This window comes from Belonocnema kinseyi, chromosome 1 (assembly GCF_010883055.1).
Source record: "Belonocnema kinseyi isolate 2016_QV_RU_SX_M_011 chromosome 1, B_treatae_v1, whole genome shotgun sequence".
Lineage (NCBI taxonomy): Eukaryota > Metazoa > Arthropoda > Insecta > Hymenoptera > Cynipidae > Belonocnema > Belonocnema kinseyi.
The window spans coordinates 108,872,973-108,890,960 of NC_046657.1; the positions used below are offsets into that span (position 1 = coordinate 108,872,973).

The following is a 17,988-nucleotide window of genomic DNA, read 5'->3' on the forward strand; positions in this document are numbered from 1 at the left end:
AATATTAAATAACTATTACATAACTTTACATGGAGATTACGTTATAGTTAAAGAAAAATGGTATAAGCGTTAAAATTTTGCAATTATATCTAGCGGGTATATAAAATTTATATGTAACATACATGTAACATGCATGTAACTAATGTTATATAATAGATAGTTAACCGTCAAATTTTCTTCTTTCAAGAATTCTACCGAAGCTTGCAGCTGTGTTGATTGCCCTATTTCCTGTCCAATAGTGGAATTAGGTCATGAGGATTCTCCCTTTCTTATTTTTGGCATCAACGGATATGGAATTGTGGGAAGCATGATTATTATATACAGCACTGTGCTGATTGTTATTTTAACCTACCTTTACGGAAGGTGGAATTCTAGTGAGTAATTACTAGTGAATAATTACTAGTGAGTAAAGAAAAAAGAATTTATTAATATATAACCAAGGGTAAATCCAGAAGGAGTGACTGCCCCCCCCCCCACACTTTCCGCCGAGATTTAATCAACCAAATTTAAAATATGAAAATGTGTATATCAGGTACATGAAGTACTTTAGGCCTATTAATTTCCTTGACAAATTTCAGTCCCCTAATTAGCAAACCTTTTTTTAGTTTTTTCTAAAAAGTTAGTGCTGACCACCCTCCCTCCACACACACACACACACACACACACACACCAACCACGTTTCTAACATTATGGGGGTATAGTAAAATCCCACTGTTTCTCATGAATTAAGAAATTAATTCCATTTTGTACAAAAGAGTGGAACTGTTAATATAAAAAGACGAGCTTTCTTCATAAGAGTTCAACTTACAATCAAATACTTTCATTTTTAATTTTAAAAATACATGTTAACCATAAAGATTAATTTTCTAATAGAAAATAGCAATTCTCAACCAAGTACATACAATTACCATACATATATGGTATACCAATTTTGTACAAACTATATCAATTTTAAGCCAAGTAGTTCAATTTGTAAACTAAACAAGTTCATTTTTAAGCAAAAAATCGAATAGTTAAACTTTAATTTGAAAACATTAATTTTCGAACAAAAATAATTATTTACAAAACAGTTTAATTTTCTACCAAATTATTTTATTTAAAAAAAAAAACGAATTTTCTATACCGAACAGTTGAATTTTCAACCCGAAAAATATACGAAATCTCTCCAAAAAAGTTAATTTTCCACCAAATAGTTAAATTTTCAATTAGAAAAATTGATTTTTACCACAAAAAAAAACATTTTCAACAAATTTGTTAAATCTTTAAGCAATAAGATTAATTTTAAAATAAAGAGATTAATTTTCTTCCAAGAAAGTCAAATTTTCAAGAAACTACATACATTTTTAACCAAAAAGTTGAATTTCTAAGAATAGTTAAATTTCCATTTCAAAAAATTAATTTTCAATTACAAAAATCTATCATAAAACAGTTGAATTTTTTATTAAATTATTTAACTTCCAAGATAAAAAGATGAAATTTTGTAAATGAAACCGATGAATGTCCAATTCCAAAATACAGGGAATGTTCACAAGAAAGTTTATTTTCAAACAAGTAGTTCAATCTTTAGTTGAAAATAATCATTTAAATTCTAACAAAGGAAAGTTTCAACAAAGTAGTTAAATTTTCAAAACCAAACAAATTAATTTTTCTACGAAAATTACGAAGCTTGAATAAAAAAAATGAATTTTCAAGAAAGGAGTTCAACTTTTCAACCAAAAAGTTGCATTTTCAAACCTAAAAAGATCAAATTTCAATAAAAAATGGAGTAATTAAATTAAAAAATAATAATAAGTTTCCAAAATAAAAAAATAACAATCTTCTACAAAAAAGTGGAATTTTCGACCAAATGGTTTAATTTTCAAGAGAAAAAAGGGAGTTTTCAATACAAAAATGTTGAATTTTCAATTCAAAAATAAAATTTTCGAAAAAAAATACTTTTCAATGTAATAGAAGAATTCCAGCGAAAAAAAATTATTTTTAACCCAAAAAACAAATTTTTAACAGAATGTATCAATTTTTGACCAAAAAGTTCAATTTCTAACCAAAAAGATTAACGTTCTGCTAAATAAAAAAAACGAATCTTGTACAACACAGTTGAATTTTTTTACTAAATTATTGAATGTCCAAGATACAAAGACGAATTTTCTAAACAAAACAGTTGCATTTTCAACCAAAAACTAAGAATTTCCAACCAAAATTTAATTTTCAATAAAAATTTTTTTTATAAGGATCCTCCTCTTTCTCTCCACTCAATTTAAGTTTAATTCTTAATAAAATAATTAAGTTTCAAGTAAAAAAATAGTGTTAACTCAAAAAAGAAATTTTTAAACAAATAGTTGAATTTTGAAATTCAAAAAATCAATTACCCACCAAAAACGTAATAGATCAATTTTAATTTTTAAAAAATTAATGGTCAAAAAAATTTTCTACAAAGAGTTGAAATTTCTACAAAACAGTAAAATTTTCAACAAAATGCATAAATTGATCAATTTTCATTTTAAAAAATTAATCTTCAATAAAAAAAAATGAATCCTCTACAAAACAATTAAATTTTCTAGCACATATGTAGTTGATTTTTCAACCCGGAAAATATTCATTTTCAACTAGAAAATTAATTTTCAATTAAACATTTGAATTTTTAACTATTATTATGAATCTACAACCAAAAAAGACATTTTTAATAAAGTAGTTCAACTTGCAACCCTATTCCAAAAGAATTTCTGGATTTGCCCGTGTATATAAATCAACTTTATTATAATTACGGAAACTGATTTTCAATTTCTCTTTTCTTTTTCAGAAATTCGAAATCCACAGAATACATCAGATGCAGATTTAGGCTGCAAATCTAAAGCTCGTATTCAGCTTCATGGACTCTTGGAGTCTTATTTCCGTATTTGGGGGAAAAGTAAAATTTCAAGTTTTTTAAATATTCTGCAATTAAATTTTTTATTTCTTGTTATTATTTCCTTATTTTGCAGATTGTGCACAATACCCAGCAGTCGTGCTTTGTCTCTGCTCATATTTAATTTTGGGTCTAAGTTACGGGGCATTAAATCTCAAAATAACAGTAAATCCCATCGAAATTTGGGCATCACCTGAAAGTCGTTCAAGAATAGAAAAAAATTATTTTGATCGAAGGTTCCAACCCTTCTACAGAACTGAACAAATTTATATTAAAGCTGTTGGTCTCGATCCAGTAAGAGAAAAAACATTTTAACTTCATTAATTTCAGGGACATTTTTCTGATTGAATTTATTTCTATAGGTTCTGCATAAAAAACCTAATGGTGTTTTCGAGTATGGACCAGTATTTCATCCAGATTTTTTGCTGGCTGTGTACAATTTGCAAGAAAAAATTTTACAGGTAATTTTAATTTTTAATTTGATAATAAATATTTTTGACCATTTTCATGTTACGTAAAATTTATTTACTGTGTCATTACATGAAGTTACCTGTAATATAAAGATTATGTGTAAAGATCTTATGATATTTAGAATTATGCCAAAGTACACGGAGAAACTCTTGACCGTAAAATTTGGCATTTTAATATTGATATTTACAAAAGTTCGATGGCAATCTAGGATATGGCCGAGAAAATAGTATTATTGCCGCAGCCATAGGAAGAAATACATTTTCCGTTTCATTTATAAATATACTACAAACCTAATAACTGCCATTTATAGTTAGAAAGATTCATATTTTTGATAGCAGATTGAAGTTGAAAAAAGTGATATTCACAAATTAAATGATAAAACCGTAGTTGCAATAACTAGCATTTAAAATAACATAAGTTGCAAAACAGGTAATAAAAATTACCATTTTCAATGGGAAGCTGCAATGAAAGAACAAACAATTGAATGTAGTGCTTCGCGATTCAGTACCAAATGATGCCATAATTTGTTTTCTCACAGGGAAATATCTCCATTCTGCTGCCCCGAAAACCCGTGTTCAATTCCCGCCAGGACTGATATCTTCTAACAAGGTTTTTTCTCTTTCAGCTGAGAATAAAATATAAATATCTAATTGTATGTTTAATCTGTAAAATGTATAGTGCGTGAAGTAAATGCGAATTTTTTTTTTTGCTCTTTCGACCATAGAAGTTTTTCCTATTTTCTATGGGAAAAATTAGAAATGCATAGAATGAACACAGGCAGAATGTTTTTACTATTGTGTTTTGTAAACTTCACAGTCTGTCTTATGGATTATAGTAAGTTTCTTTTGATATAAGTGCAATTATTTAATCATTTATTTTATATTTCAATAGACATAATAACTTCAGAGTTTAATATTCGCAATAGTAATTCTTGCAATAGTGAATCTATATCCTGGCATGCTATTGTCGTATTGTAAAAATAAATACTATACCATCAAATTTTATAACTGAAAGTTTCTCCGTGTATAGGTTTGATAACGGGGGGGGGGGGGGGGGGGGGGGGGGTCACTGAGAGTAATGCTCTGAACTTAAATAATATTTATTTTGGGCAAAAATTCTACTCATTGATTAAACATTTAGTTCTTTTTCAAAATGTAATTATTTTGTTAAAAAGTTATCGTTGATGGAAATTCAACTACTTGGTTCAAAGTTGAACTACTTTGTTAAAAATTAATCGGTTTTGGTTGAGGATTCAACTATTCTGTTGAAAATTCGTATTTTTAGTGAAAAAACAATCTACTTAGTTTAGAGTTGAACTACTTTTTAAATAATTGCAAAAATTAATGCGTCGTATTAGTTGAAAATTCATCTGTTGGCTCGAAAATTCAACAACAATTTGGTAGAAAATTTAAGAATTTGGTTTAAAATTCGTTTTCTTTTTTTTGGTTCAACTTAAAAGGTTGAAACTCGTTTTGTTTTGAGATTTGTTTTCCCAACTGAAAATATTATTTTTTGTTGAAAAAATTTGTTATTTGAACATTCAACTATTTGGTTTAGAATACATTTTTATTGATTAAAAATTAATCTGCATGATTGAGGATTCAACTATTTTGTAGACAATTCAATTTGGTAAAAAATTTCATTATTGACTGAAAAGTCTTTCTTCGATAAAATTTTAACTTTTGTTGAAAATTTGTTTGTTTTTTTTTAGTTCAAAAAGCATCCCTTTTGGTAGAAATTTAATGTTTCTTTCGCTCAAATTTATCTGTTTTTTATTTAAAATGAAATATTGTTACTGTTAAAATATCAGCTGTTACACTTTCTGTTATAATTAATATTTTATATTAAAAATTCAACTTTTTGGTTGAAAGTGAAACTACTCTCTTAAAAATTCAATTTGTTTGGATAAAGATTCATAATCTTAGTCGCAAATGTATTTCTTTATTTCAGTAAAAGTTCTTCTTCTATGGTTAAAAATTATTTTTTTACACAAAAATGATCTATTTAGTTAAAAATTCTCCTTTTTGGTTGAAAATGAACTTTCTCGTTAAAAACTCATATTTTTTGTTTGAAAATTTAATTGTTTTGTAGAAAATTCGATTTTTTTTTAGCAAATTTTATTTTTTCCATTGAAAATAATTTTTTAAATTAAAATATAATTATTTCATTTTTCGTTAAAAATTGATCATTTTTAGTTTAAAAATTCAACTGTTTGGTATAAAATCTATGCAATTTTGTTGAAAATTCGTCTTTTTGGTTGAAAATTTAACTGTTTTGTAGAAAGCTCGTCTATTGGCTTGAACATTCAACCTTTTGGGTTGATTTTTTTTTATATTGTCTGAAAAATCTTCCGTGGTTAAAAATTTAATTCCTCTTGAAAAGGTGTCGTGTGGTGTTCAAAATTCGTCTCTCTTGGTAAAAATATCTTCTTTTTGGGTTAATAGTGGAACTATTTGGTTGAAAATTAATCTGATTTAGTTGAGAAATTAGGCATTTTGTAGAGAATTCGCATTTCTGGGTTATTTCAACTCTTTTTGATTTACAATAAAAATCTTTTCTTAGTAAAAATATCACCTCTTAAATTTTTTGTTGAAAACTCATCTTTTAGGTAGAAAATTAAACTCTTTAGCTTTACATAAATCTTTTGCGTTTGAGAAATTTTGTACCATTTGGTTGAAAATACACCTTTATATGTTAAAAATTCCACTATTTTTACAAATTTATCTTCTTTGTTAGTAAATTCAACTGGTTTATTAAAATTTCGACTTTTGGGATTGAAAATTCATCGTTTATGGCAGAAGATTCATCTTTGCTTGTTCAAAATTTATCATTCTTCATTGAAAATAAACTTTTCTTTTTTTTGAAAGTTCTTGAAAGTTTGTTAAAAAATAAATCACTTGATTTAAAAATTAAATACTTGTTACAAAATGGCTAGCACTGATACATCATCAATTATATTCTCTCTTTAAAAAATCATATTTTTGATTATACGATAAACTATTTGCTTAAAAATTCTTTTTTTTCAATTAAATTTTTAAACTTAAAATGTTGACTATTCCATTATTGGTTTAAAGACATTTCTAGTAAAAAATAAACTATTTGACTTGAAATTCATCTTTCTTGGTTGAAAATCCATTAATATGTAACTTTTTGCGTTGAAAAATCAAGTATTTTCATGAAGCCTTCTTTTTTTTATGGAAATTCAGCTTGTTTGTTTGAATTTCGTCCTTTTGGATTAACAATGGACTTTTTATGTCAGACACGTCATCTTTGCTCGCTAAGAATTCATCCTTTTTGGTAGCAAATTCCAAAATACGGTTAAAAAGAATTTTTTTTATTGAGGATTCAACTATTTCATCAAAAATTCATATTTTTTAGTTTAAAAATAAGCCACTTTGTTCAAAGCTTAACTATTAAAAAAAAATACTGTAATTGATGCATTATTTTGCTTGAAAATTGATTTGTTGAGCTAGAAAAATCAACGATTTAAAAAAATGAAACTATTTGGTTAAAAATGAGTCTTTTTTTTAATTTAACAGGTTGTAATTCTGTTTGTTTTAAGGATGATTTTTTTAACTAAAAGTTTCATTTTTGGTTAAATTTATTTTTAGTTGAAAATGTAAATATTAGAAAATTCAACTGTTTTGTTAAAATTTCGACCTTTGGAGTGAAAATACATGTTTCATGGTTTGTTTATACAAATTAACTTTGAAAACTTTGGAATAAAATGCCTCACAATTAATCCAAAAAGCATTATTTTCCTTAATTGATTTCTTTAAATGTAGGCCTCTATTATTTCCCTATTTTCGTGAAAAATCGCGCTATTTACGCGGTTTTAAGATAATTTTGTGCTGCGTTACTTTTCGAAGAAGGGGGGCAGCACTACGTACGAATACGAGGGCGTCGGGGGGGGGGGGGGGGGGGGGGGGGGGGCAAAATAGTACAAAATTTCCAACGTTTGTCTAACATATGTTCAGTTATTTAAAATCTATACAAATATTTTGTAATTCTTACATAACAGTTATATAAAGATAAAATAACACCTAACAATCCGCAATTTATTTAATTTTTAAATATTGCAGATTGGTCAAGAAAAAGGAGAAGGTCTAGAAAAAATTTGTTATGCTCCTGTACAAAGTGAATATACTGGTCCGGTTACAATTTCACTTTGTACGGTCCAAAGTATTTGGGGATATTTCCAAGACAGTTTGGAGAAATTTAATAAAACAGAATATGTGAATGGTTATGAACAAAATTACATTGATCACTTGGAAAAGTGTTTGCAGTAAGTCGTTTTTTAAGTTTAAAGACAAAATATTGAAAATATATTGAAAGGTAAAATTGATACACAAAAAAAAGAAAAGGGAAATAAAATTATTTTTATAGAAATCCATACAATCCAGAATGTTTGGCTCCATATAAAGGTCCAATAATTCCTGCAATTGCCCTTGGAGGTTTTATGAAGGCTGGGCAGTACAATGATGATGCTTTAAGTTACACGAAAGCCACTGGATTAGTTTTGACATTCCTCGTGAAAAATACAGTCAATGAAGAAGAATTGAAACCAATCCTCAAATGGGAACAAGAGTAATTTTAATTTTCATTTTGGTTAAAATCAATACAGATAAATGTTATATAACATACACGTAACAGTTAAATAACTTTTACGTAACTATAGGTAACAGTTGCATAACATTTATGTAACATATGGGTGAAGCTGTATAAAATTTATGTAACATATAGATAACAGCTGTATAACAATTATGTCACATATAAGTAACAATTGTAGTACTCTTATGTAACGTATGGGCAACATTCGCAATACATTTACGTAAGATATAGGTAACAGTTGCATAACATTTATGTAACATATATATAACAGCTGTATAAAATCTATGTCACATATGAGTAACAGTTGCAGTACATTTGGGTAACATTCAGATAACAGTTGCATAACATTTATGTAACATATGAGTAAAGCTATATAAAAATGTATGTAACATATAGATAACAGCTGTATAATATTTATGTAACATAAGAGGAACAGTTTCACTACATTTATGTAACATATAAATAACAGTTGTATAACATTTGTGTAACATACAAGTAACAGTCGCAATACATGTATGTAACATATAGATAACAGTTGCATAACATTTATGTAACATATAGATAAAAGCTGTATAACATTTATGTAACATAAGAGTAACAGTTGCATTACATTCACGTAACATGCAGATAACAGCTGTATAACATTTATGTAACATGCATGTGAGGGGCCGTATTTTACTTACCTAAAAGCTCAACTGATTGAGAGGGGTCACGAGATTTTGTTACAATTTGTTACGGTAGAGGAGGTGGGTCCTATATTCATGTACATCATTTTTGGTGATTCGCAAAATAAACAAATAACTCGCAATTACTGTAAGAAATTTAATAGAAATTAAGTTTAAAAAAAATTAAATTCACACGCCAAAGAAATCCAGTAAGTGAAAAACAATCTAGACGACCATTTTTTTTTACAGTCAGAAAATTTTCTTGGTCAGGAAAAATCAGGGATTTAGACAGAAAAAATAAGGAAATTTCTATGACTTCAAATAACTCACAAGCAGAATAAATTTGAAATTTTTTTCTTGCGTTCATAAAAGATTCTAGGTTAAAAATGTTCCAAGCTTCAGATTCTGGTCTTTGAATATTAATGGTTACCGAAATTTGATATTTATTTGAAATTAGTCAACAGTTTACACTTATTAAAAGGTTAAATTTTATTATTTGTTTTGATGTCTCAACAATTTTATTACAAATTCTTCTTTTTAGTTGAAAAGACAACTGAAATATTTTTGACACGAAAATTCCACTATTTTATTTTAGTATGTCTTCTTAATTTCAAATTTGAACTATGTAGTCGACTGGAATTTTTTTGGTTGAAAATTCAACTACATTTTGTTGTTGAAAAATTGTCCTTTTAATTAAAAAATTCATCTATTTTAGTAGAAATTGAATCTGTCTGGGATGAGACTGCAAATCTTTGGTTGAGAATTCAACAATTTTGTTAAAAATTCGCCCTTTTTGGTTGAAAATCTAACTGTTTTATTGAAAATTCAACTATTTCGTAGAAAATTTACTTTCTGTTTAAGATTCATATGTTGGCGTTTAAAAGTCAACTCGAATGTTTTTTCCTTTCAGTTTTTTTTCAACGTTAGTTTTTTATTTAAAAAATCATCTTTTTAGTATAAATTGCTATTTCCTTGGTTAAAAATACCACTCAAGTTAAAAATTCAACAATTTTGGAAAAAGTCATCCTTCTTGATTGAAAATTTAACTATTTCGTAGAAAATTTACTTTTTGCTTAAGATTTATATTTTGATGTTGAAAAGTCAACTGAAATATTTTTGGTTAAAAAATAAAATATTTTTTATTTTGTAAATTTGTCTGTTTAATTTTAAAATGCATCTATTTTAGTAGAAATTGCATCTTTCTCACTGAAATTGCAACCCTTTGGTTGAAAATTCAACTATTTTGTTAAAAATTCACTTTTTGTTTGAAACTCACATTTTGATGTTGATAAATCAAATTAAAGTCAATTTTAGAAGAAAATAAATTTTCTTTTCAAATTTGTCTTTTTGATTTAAAAAGTCATCTGTTTCAGTAGAGATTCCATCTTTCCTATATAAAAATGAAACTATTTTTTTGAGAACTTATTTTCTTAGATGACTGAAAAATTTTTATTTGTTAAAAATTCGGCTTTTTGGTTTTAAAACTAATTTTTTAAAATTAAATTTCATCATTTTTAGTAGAAATATCAACTATTGCACTTGCCTGTTAAAAAATAAACTTTTTATGTTGAAAACTCAATTATTTTGTTGAAAATTCAATTACCTTGTGGAAAATTAAATTATTTTGATAAAATATTATCTTTCATGGTCAAAATTTATTTTTTTGATTGAAATAAATAAATTTTTTAATTTTTATCTGAAATATTGTTTTATTCCGTTTATAACTCACGGCCAATCACAGTTGCGCAACATTTAGATAACTAATTATATAACAGTTGTATATTTTTATGGAACATATAGGTAACAATTGTATAACATGTATGTAACATACAGATAGCAGTTAAATAACATTTATGTAAAATGTAGGTAATAGTTGCATATTTGTATGCAATATATATGTAACAATTGTATAATATTCAGATAAATTATAGACAACAGTTGCATAACATTTATGTAACATATAGGTAATAGATAGGTAACATATATGAAACATTTTAGTAACACATGTAACAACTGTGTACAATTTATGTAAAATTTATATAATAGCCATATACACTGGAAAATATATAATAATCAAATTGTAGGTTTATCGATTTTATGAAAGGCTGGAATCAATACGATAGACCCGCTTTCATGGAAGTCGCTTTCAGTGCAGAAAAATCAGTAGAGGACGAGCTTGATAGAGTTTCAAAAGCTGAAGTTTCCACGATGATTATTAGTTACGCTACCATGTTCCTCTATATTGCATTGGCTCTGGGAAAATTTAAAGGATCTTCGAAATGCTTCGTATGAATCAATTTTTTATCAAATTTAATTAAATTTAACGTTCGATTTTGATTGGTTTCACTTTTTTCTTATAGGTCGCAAGTAAAATTGTTCTCAGCATTGGTGGAATTCTAATCGTTCTTGCTTCTGTTACTTGCTCACTCGGAGTTTTCGGATATTTCGAGGTTCCAACGACTTTGTTGACTATTGAAGTAAGTGAAAACTTCAAAGATTAATACAATAATTATTTTTATAAAAAGATTGCTATATACTTTAAACAAAATTAATCTTTTTAAGGTGATTCCCTTTTTGGTCTTGGCAGTTGGAGTTGACAATATTTTTATATTGGTCCAAACTTTTGAAAGATATCCTCGAGAAAGTTCGACGCCAAAGCATATGGGTCGAATTTTGGGATTAGTTGGACCTTCTATGCTTCTCACAAGCACGTCCGAATGTTGTTGTTTTCTTATTGGTACTCATAAACAATTAATATCATTTAGATAATTTAAAATGTTATAATAATTAGTTTCAAAATATTTTTTCTTATTATAGGCGCCTTTTCTACTATGCCAGCTGTAAAAACTTTTGCACTGTATGCATCTTTAGCAATTGTTGTTAATTTCCTTTTGCAAATTACTGCATTCGTCAGCTTATTATCACTGGACACCCATCGATTAGAGGCAAGTTTCTTTAATTGAACAAAATTTCTAAGAGAGTCTGCAAAATAATTATGTAGCTTTATATAAATATATGTAATAGTTATGTATATATTTCATTTGCAACTTAATGAAAAAATTATCAAGGTGTCTACTTAAATCCTGGAAAAAATTTCCTGACAATGTAAAAATATTACGTTCAAATTAAACTGTTTCCAATTCATAACTTTTCAAATAAAAATATTGTATTTTCCACAAGACACATCAATTTTTGATCAAATAGTTGAAATTTCAACCAAAAAACTTCATTTTCTATCAGAAAAGACGGGTTTTCAACAAAATCCATGAATCTTTAATCAATTACTTGATTTTTTGAATAAAAAAGATTAGTCTTCAACCAAAAACAAAATAGTTAAATTTGCAGTTAAAAACATTAATTTTCCACAGATCAATTTTCAACTAAAATTATGCATCTCCCACTGGAATAGTGGAATTTTCTACCAAAAGAATGAATTTTAGGCCATGAAGATTAATTTCTAACCAAAAATACATTTCCACAAAATACACAAATTGTCAACTAAAAAAGAGAAATTTTCAACCATGCAGTTGGATTTTAAACTAAAAATGAACAATTTTCAACCAAAAAAGTAATAGTTAAATTTTCAGTTAAAAAAATATAATTTTTAACCAATCTGATGAATTTTTAACAACCCACATACATTTCTAATCAAAGAGTTGCATTTTACAATTAAAACAAAATTATTAACCAATAATGAAATAGTTAAATTTTTTTATTGAAAAAATTAATTTTCAATAAAAAGTCGAATCTTTTACAAAAAAACTGAATTTTGTACCATATTGTTGAATTTCTGAAACAAAAAGACGAATTTTCTATACAAAACAGTTGAATCTTCAGCCCGAAAATTTGAAATATCAACAAAAAAGTTCATTTTCAACCAAATAGTTAAATTTTCAGTTACAAGGATTATTCTTTACCCCGAATAAGGGATGTTTCAAGACATTATTTACATTTTAAACTAAAGAGATGAACTTCCTACTAAAAGTATGAATCATCAACCAAACAATGAATTTTTAATCAACTAGATTTGAATTCTTAGCCAAAAAAGATTAATGTTCTACCAAACATTCACATTTTTAACCACAAAATTGATTTTCTATCAAAAAAGATTAATTTTTAACAAAACGCATAAATTTTGTACCAAATATTTGAATATTCAACCAAGAAGAGTAATTTCTATAAAAAAAGAATTTTCAACAAAATACATGTATTTTCAACTACAAAATATAAATTGTCAAGCAAAAATTTCTTAGATACATTTTCAGTTAAGAAAATTAATTTTCAACCAAAGAGATTCATTTTTTACGAAACCGTTGCGTTTTAAAATAAAAAGATCAATTTTAAACCAGAAACAGAATAAGTACATTATCAGTTAAAAAATTCATTTCGAAAAAAATATAATGGTTAATACAGTGATATAAAGCCACTGTTTCAAATTAGGAATAATTATTATCCAATTATAAAAAAATTCCCAGACTTTCAAAAAAATTCCTTTGAGATTCCAGGTTTTCCAGTTAGGGTAGACACCATGGTTATATAAATTATCACAAGTATGTAACATTTACACAACAGTCATGTAACTATTATGTAACATCTTTCTTTACCAGAAAAATCGCCTGGATGTTTTTTGTTGCATTTCACTAAAAAAAAGTCCAACAAGAACAAGTGAAAAGGGATGGACACACACTTTTTTCAAAAATATCTACGTTCCCTTTTTGATGAGAAAACCAGTCAGAATATTTGTCTTAGTATTTTTTGTCGGAGCAGTATCTATTAGTGCTGCTGTTTCTCCAAACCTTGTGATTGGTTTAGATAAAAAATATTCTATGCCTGATGATTCGTACGTTTTGAAATATTTCGAGGTAAAGAATTAAATTATTGAAAACCTAAATACACTAGAACCTGGATTTGTGCAAGATTTTGGGCATGATGTGCAGTGGCCTTTGACACAAATTCAAGGACTCCGAACGTAAGCAATTAGGGCCGCGTGAACCATTACTACTGGATTTGGACGCATGACGCAGCCTGATGCAACAATGCGGCCCCACTCATCATAAAACTGTCAACGGTATAAATTCTCGGAAAGCACAAATCCAGATTATGGAAATCCAGGTTCTAGAGCAATTGAATAAAACATTTAAAAAAAATTCAATTTACATTTGGTTTATTTTTTATTTTTTAGTACATGGAAGAACTTTTATCAATGGGGCCTCCAGTTTATTTCGTGGTGACGAAAGGATTAAATTATAGTAGCGAGACAGTTCAAAATGCAATTGGTGGAAGTCAGGGTTGCAATCTGGATTCTTTATACTCACAAATTTATTCTGCTGCTAAACAACCTTCAATGTGGGTTCCATTTTTTAAATTGTTTAATGATTATTAATTAGGAAGGTTAAAATTTTGATGAATAATAAAATGTGCTTCAGATCATATTTATCAAAACCTGCCTCTTCCTGGCTGGACGACTATTTTGATTGGTCCACCATTGATGGATGCTGCAAATATTTTCCAAGCAACAACACATTTTGCCCTCATACCAATAGTAAGTTTTCTTTCATTTAGAAAATTTTAATTTAAATATTAATATTAATTTGAACAAAAAAGCTCGGAGTAACTACTTCAAGAAAAATTTAAGTTTATTATGAAAAAGAGATTGTTTAAAAAATCACTCTCTTTCATTTCGACTTATTATTTGTTCATAACTAAAATAAGAAAAAAAAATTATAAGATTTCAGAAAAACTGCAATTTTCTAACAATTATCTAAGAATTTCTATTTTTACACAATACAAATTTCTTCGAACAATCATGTTTCTAAATTTTATTAATTTTTATCTCGCTCTAAATTAAAAAAATTCCTTTTGCTAAATTGCAATAATTATTACCTCACTGTAAGTGAAAAGTGGACGCAAAGTTAAAAATTTCAGAAAAACCCGCAATTATCTAACATTATTCAAAGAGAATATTATTACAAATAGTAAAAAATTGTTTAACGAAATATTTTCGTTAACTTGGATTAATTATTACCTTACTCTGAGTGAAAATTGAACAAAAAGTGACAAATTTGATAAAAAAGTGCAATTTTCTAACCTTATATTAAAAAAATATTATTATAAATAATAATTGTAAATCGTTTTAACAATTATTCTTCTTAAATTGAATTGATTACTGCCTCACTCTCACTTAAAAGTTGAAACTTTTGTCACTTTCGTTCAACTTTTTGTATCCTTTTTACTTAGAATGAGATACAAATTATGAAAATTTATCAAACATAATTGTTTAAACAAAAAATTTATTGTTTGAAACTAACTTCTTTTATAAATTATAATGAATTGTTTAAATAATTATTTCTGTTTAATTTAATTGAATATTGCCTCAACTTGACTGAAAAATTAAGTATTTTTTATTACAAACAATTTTGTGTTAGAAAAAGACAGCAAAAAAATGATAATTAGCACGAAAAATTCACAAAACTCCAGTTTTCACTTATGGGGTTTTTTTAAGACCCTATAAAACAGATTTATGGGGTGAAATTAAAGACTATTTTTTCATTTTTTTTCTTATGAGAAATACGTCTTAAACTTTATTGGGTTCGTGGAACTTCTGAATATTATCTTTCTTTCTTTTTTTTTAAAACAATTTCTTGTAGATTCGAACAAAGGGGCGATATGCATAAAAATTCGAGAAAAAATATGTTACAAATGTGCAACATTTATGTAACAAATATGCAACAATTACCAATATGTTTTTAACACGTACGTCACAAATGTGTAAAATTTATATATCAAATGCGTAACATTTACGTAACAAATATGTAACAGTTACGTTAATTTTTAACAAATATGTGACATTTATGTAACAAATATGCGAGATTTTTGTAACCAATATGCAATATTTATGTAACAAAACTGAAACACTTTCATAACAAAAATGTAACAACTACGTAACGTTTCTTAACGAATACATTGCGAATGTGTGAAATTTATGTAACACATACGTAATATTTATGTAAAAACAGCAAACTGCACTGGATGTAGTATTCCTTCGTCTGACAAACGTAAGTCGAGACCAGATGAGAAAAGCTTTAGAAAATATCTACCATATTTTCTGACTGACGTACCAGACCAAGATTGTGCAAAAGCTGGCCGAGCTACTTATTTAGACGTGAGTGAATAAAATAAATTAGTTTTTTCTTCAATTTACTGGTAAATTTATTTTTCTTTTTTTTTTTTGAAGGCAATTAGTTACGACATTGATGAATATGGTATGACTGATGTTGGAGATTCGTATTTTATGGGCTACCATATTCCTTTGAGAACGAATGCTGATTGGTACGAATCAATAAAGGCTGCACGAAAAATAGCTAATAATATAACGAATATGATCAATAATGCGAACCTTACACAAGAAAAAATTAATGTTTTTCCATACAGGTAACAATTTTAAGTACTCTTACAACTCCTGCAAGTTATTTTCATTTGTTTGTAATATTTCGAAAAGCTTTTCATAATTTAAATATTGTTGTTAAAAATAACAATACCGACAATTGTCATTTTTATTTTCAATTCATAATTTTTGTAATGAAAGCTCATTAACTGAGTATTAATTTTCCAAAGCATTAATCTGTAATTTTTCACTGTGTACAGAGTTTGGCGAAGCACACTTTAAACCGGCCGGTAGCTTAGCGAGTGGCGCTTCGGCTTTATAGCCGAAAAGTTGCGTGTTTCTAAATAGATTTCCATCAGACGAATGATGAGTTTTTACAAAATTCATTTGAAATGTCGATTGGGAAACAAGCACGATTTTTTTCTATAAAAGAAATTTTTTATAACGGGATAGTTTTTTGTTTTTCAAATAACCTATTGAACAAAAATTGTAATGTCGACAAGTGGGTCCAAAAATTATATGTATATAAACATTTGAATAAATAAAAAATTAAATAAGGGTGCACAGCGAGAATCAAACACGTAACCTTCGGCTATTAAGTTAAGGCGCTGCTAATTAATACTCAGGTTTTAACATGAAAATTATGAAGTAAAACTAAAATCGACAATTGCTGGTCTCCAATGTAAAATAATTGATCAGCATTAAGTTATTAATTAAAATGACCGCTTTTCATATTTTGCAGTGTTTACTATGTATTTTACGAACAATACTTGACGATTTGGTGGGAAACAAAAAGTTTTCTAGGACTTTCACTGGCTATTATTTTTTTGGTGACTTTCATCCTCACTGGATTTTCATTTTTTTCTGCTATTATTGTGGTCTTGAATGTAACAATGGTGATAATTAATTTAGGAGGACTCATGTACTGGTGGAATATTTCGTTGAATGCTGTCTCGCTCGTAAATCTTGTTATGGTCAGTAAATATTTTTAAAAAACATATATCAATATATACTTTAATTTTAAGAAAAGTAAATTTTTGAAAGTTGTAAAGTGAATTTCCGCCTGTTTCGCCTATTTGAAATCCTTTAAACACGCTTATTTAAGCGTGCACATTCCTTCACCTGCCACCACAGTCCCTGTGCGATCACTCCCGCGTCAGTGGCTGGCCAATTAAAAAGAGGCCCGAAGAGCGGCAAGCCGTTCTTGATTTGAATTGAATAGTTTAACATGACATCATGGGAATGCAGACAACTTCTTGGAGAAAATATTCACGAATAGTAATATTTTTCAAGTGCAAAATCTATCTTCTCTGTCATGTTTCAATCTTTTGAAGATTAAAAGAACTTTCAGTATCACGAAATAAAATAAAATATCGAAGATTTAAGGTTAGTGTATCAGATCGGGCACTTTAACCTCAAATTTCTTATAGTTGCTTGTATTTCCTGAAACTGAGAGGTCTTCAACCCATAAAATGATTAAACAGAATTGTGCAAATGCATTCCACACTTGAAAAATATTGCTATTCAGACCTTTATAACTTACTTTTACGTTTAGAATATTTTTTCCAAAAAGGAGTATACATTTCTATTTAAAGATCTATGCTAATGTTCTGGAGATTTCCTCCTGCCCTAGCATGACCGTGACACCATGCTACAATACTCACTATTCCGCAAAATATTTGAGTCATGTTTTGATTCTATTATATTGATTTTTAGTTAGCAAATTGTACTATTTCAAGGAAACGTTATACACCGAACTATCGCTTTCAGTGACCACGTTCTCAGCTTTCCTAGAACAGCTGGCTCACTCAGTTTCTCAGGGGAGTAGGGCGAGAGCGGTTGCAACATTATGTATATACCAGGTGTATACATATGAAACAGGTATTTTTTCAAGAAAAAAACACATTTATTTCAAGAGAATGATAACAAATATTTTATTCAAAGTATGCGCCCTC

General features: G+C 27.5%; 1 protein-coding gene across 1 annotated transcript in view; it reads left to right on the forward strand.

The window, feature by feature from the left end:
* Positions 1 to 17,988, forward strand: part of LOC117179549 (NPC intracellular cholesterol transporter 1 homolog 1b-like) — a 41,972-nt gene that overhangs the window by 12,124 nt on the left and 11,860 nt on the right. Inside the window, exons 5-20 of the mRNA XM_033371467.1 lie at positions 188 to 374; positions 2,798 to 2,905; positions 2,979 to 3,196; positions 3,265 to 3,363; positions 7,456 to 7,658; positions 7,760 to 7,960; positions 10,734 to 10,935; positions 11,010 to 11,126; positions 11,212 to 11,386; positions 11,467 to 11,594; positions 13,257 to 13,511; positions 13,832 to 13,995; positions 14,076 to 14,191; positions 15,666 to 15,811; positions 15,884 to 16,080; positions 16,776 to 17,007. Coding sequence (XP_033227358.1) covers positions 188 to 374; positions 2,798 to 2,905; positions 2,979 to 3,196; positions 3,265 to 3,363; positions 7,456 to 7,658; positions 7,760 to 7,960; positions 10,734 to 10,935; positions 11,010 to 11,126; positions 11,212 to 11,386; positions 11,467 to 11,594; positions 13,257 to 13,511; positions 13,832 to 13,995; positions 14,076 to 14,191; positions 15,666 to 15,811; positions 15,884 to 16,080; positions 16,776 to 17,007 — 2,748 coding nt within the window. The remainder of the gene's footprint in view (positions 1 to 187; positions 375 to 2,797; positions 2,906 to 2,978; positions 3,197 to 3,264; positions 3,364 to 7,455; positions 7,659 to 7,759; positions 7,961 to 10,733; positions 10,936 to 11,009; positions 11,127 to 11,211; positions 11,387 to 11,466; positions 11,595 to 13,256; positions 13,512 to 13,831; positions 13,996 to 14,075; positions 14,192 to 15,665; positions 15,812 to 15,883; positions 16,081 to 16,775; positions 17,008 to 17,988) is intronic.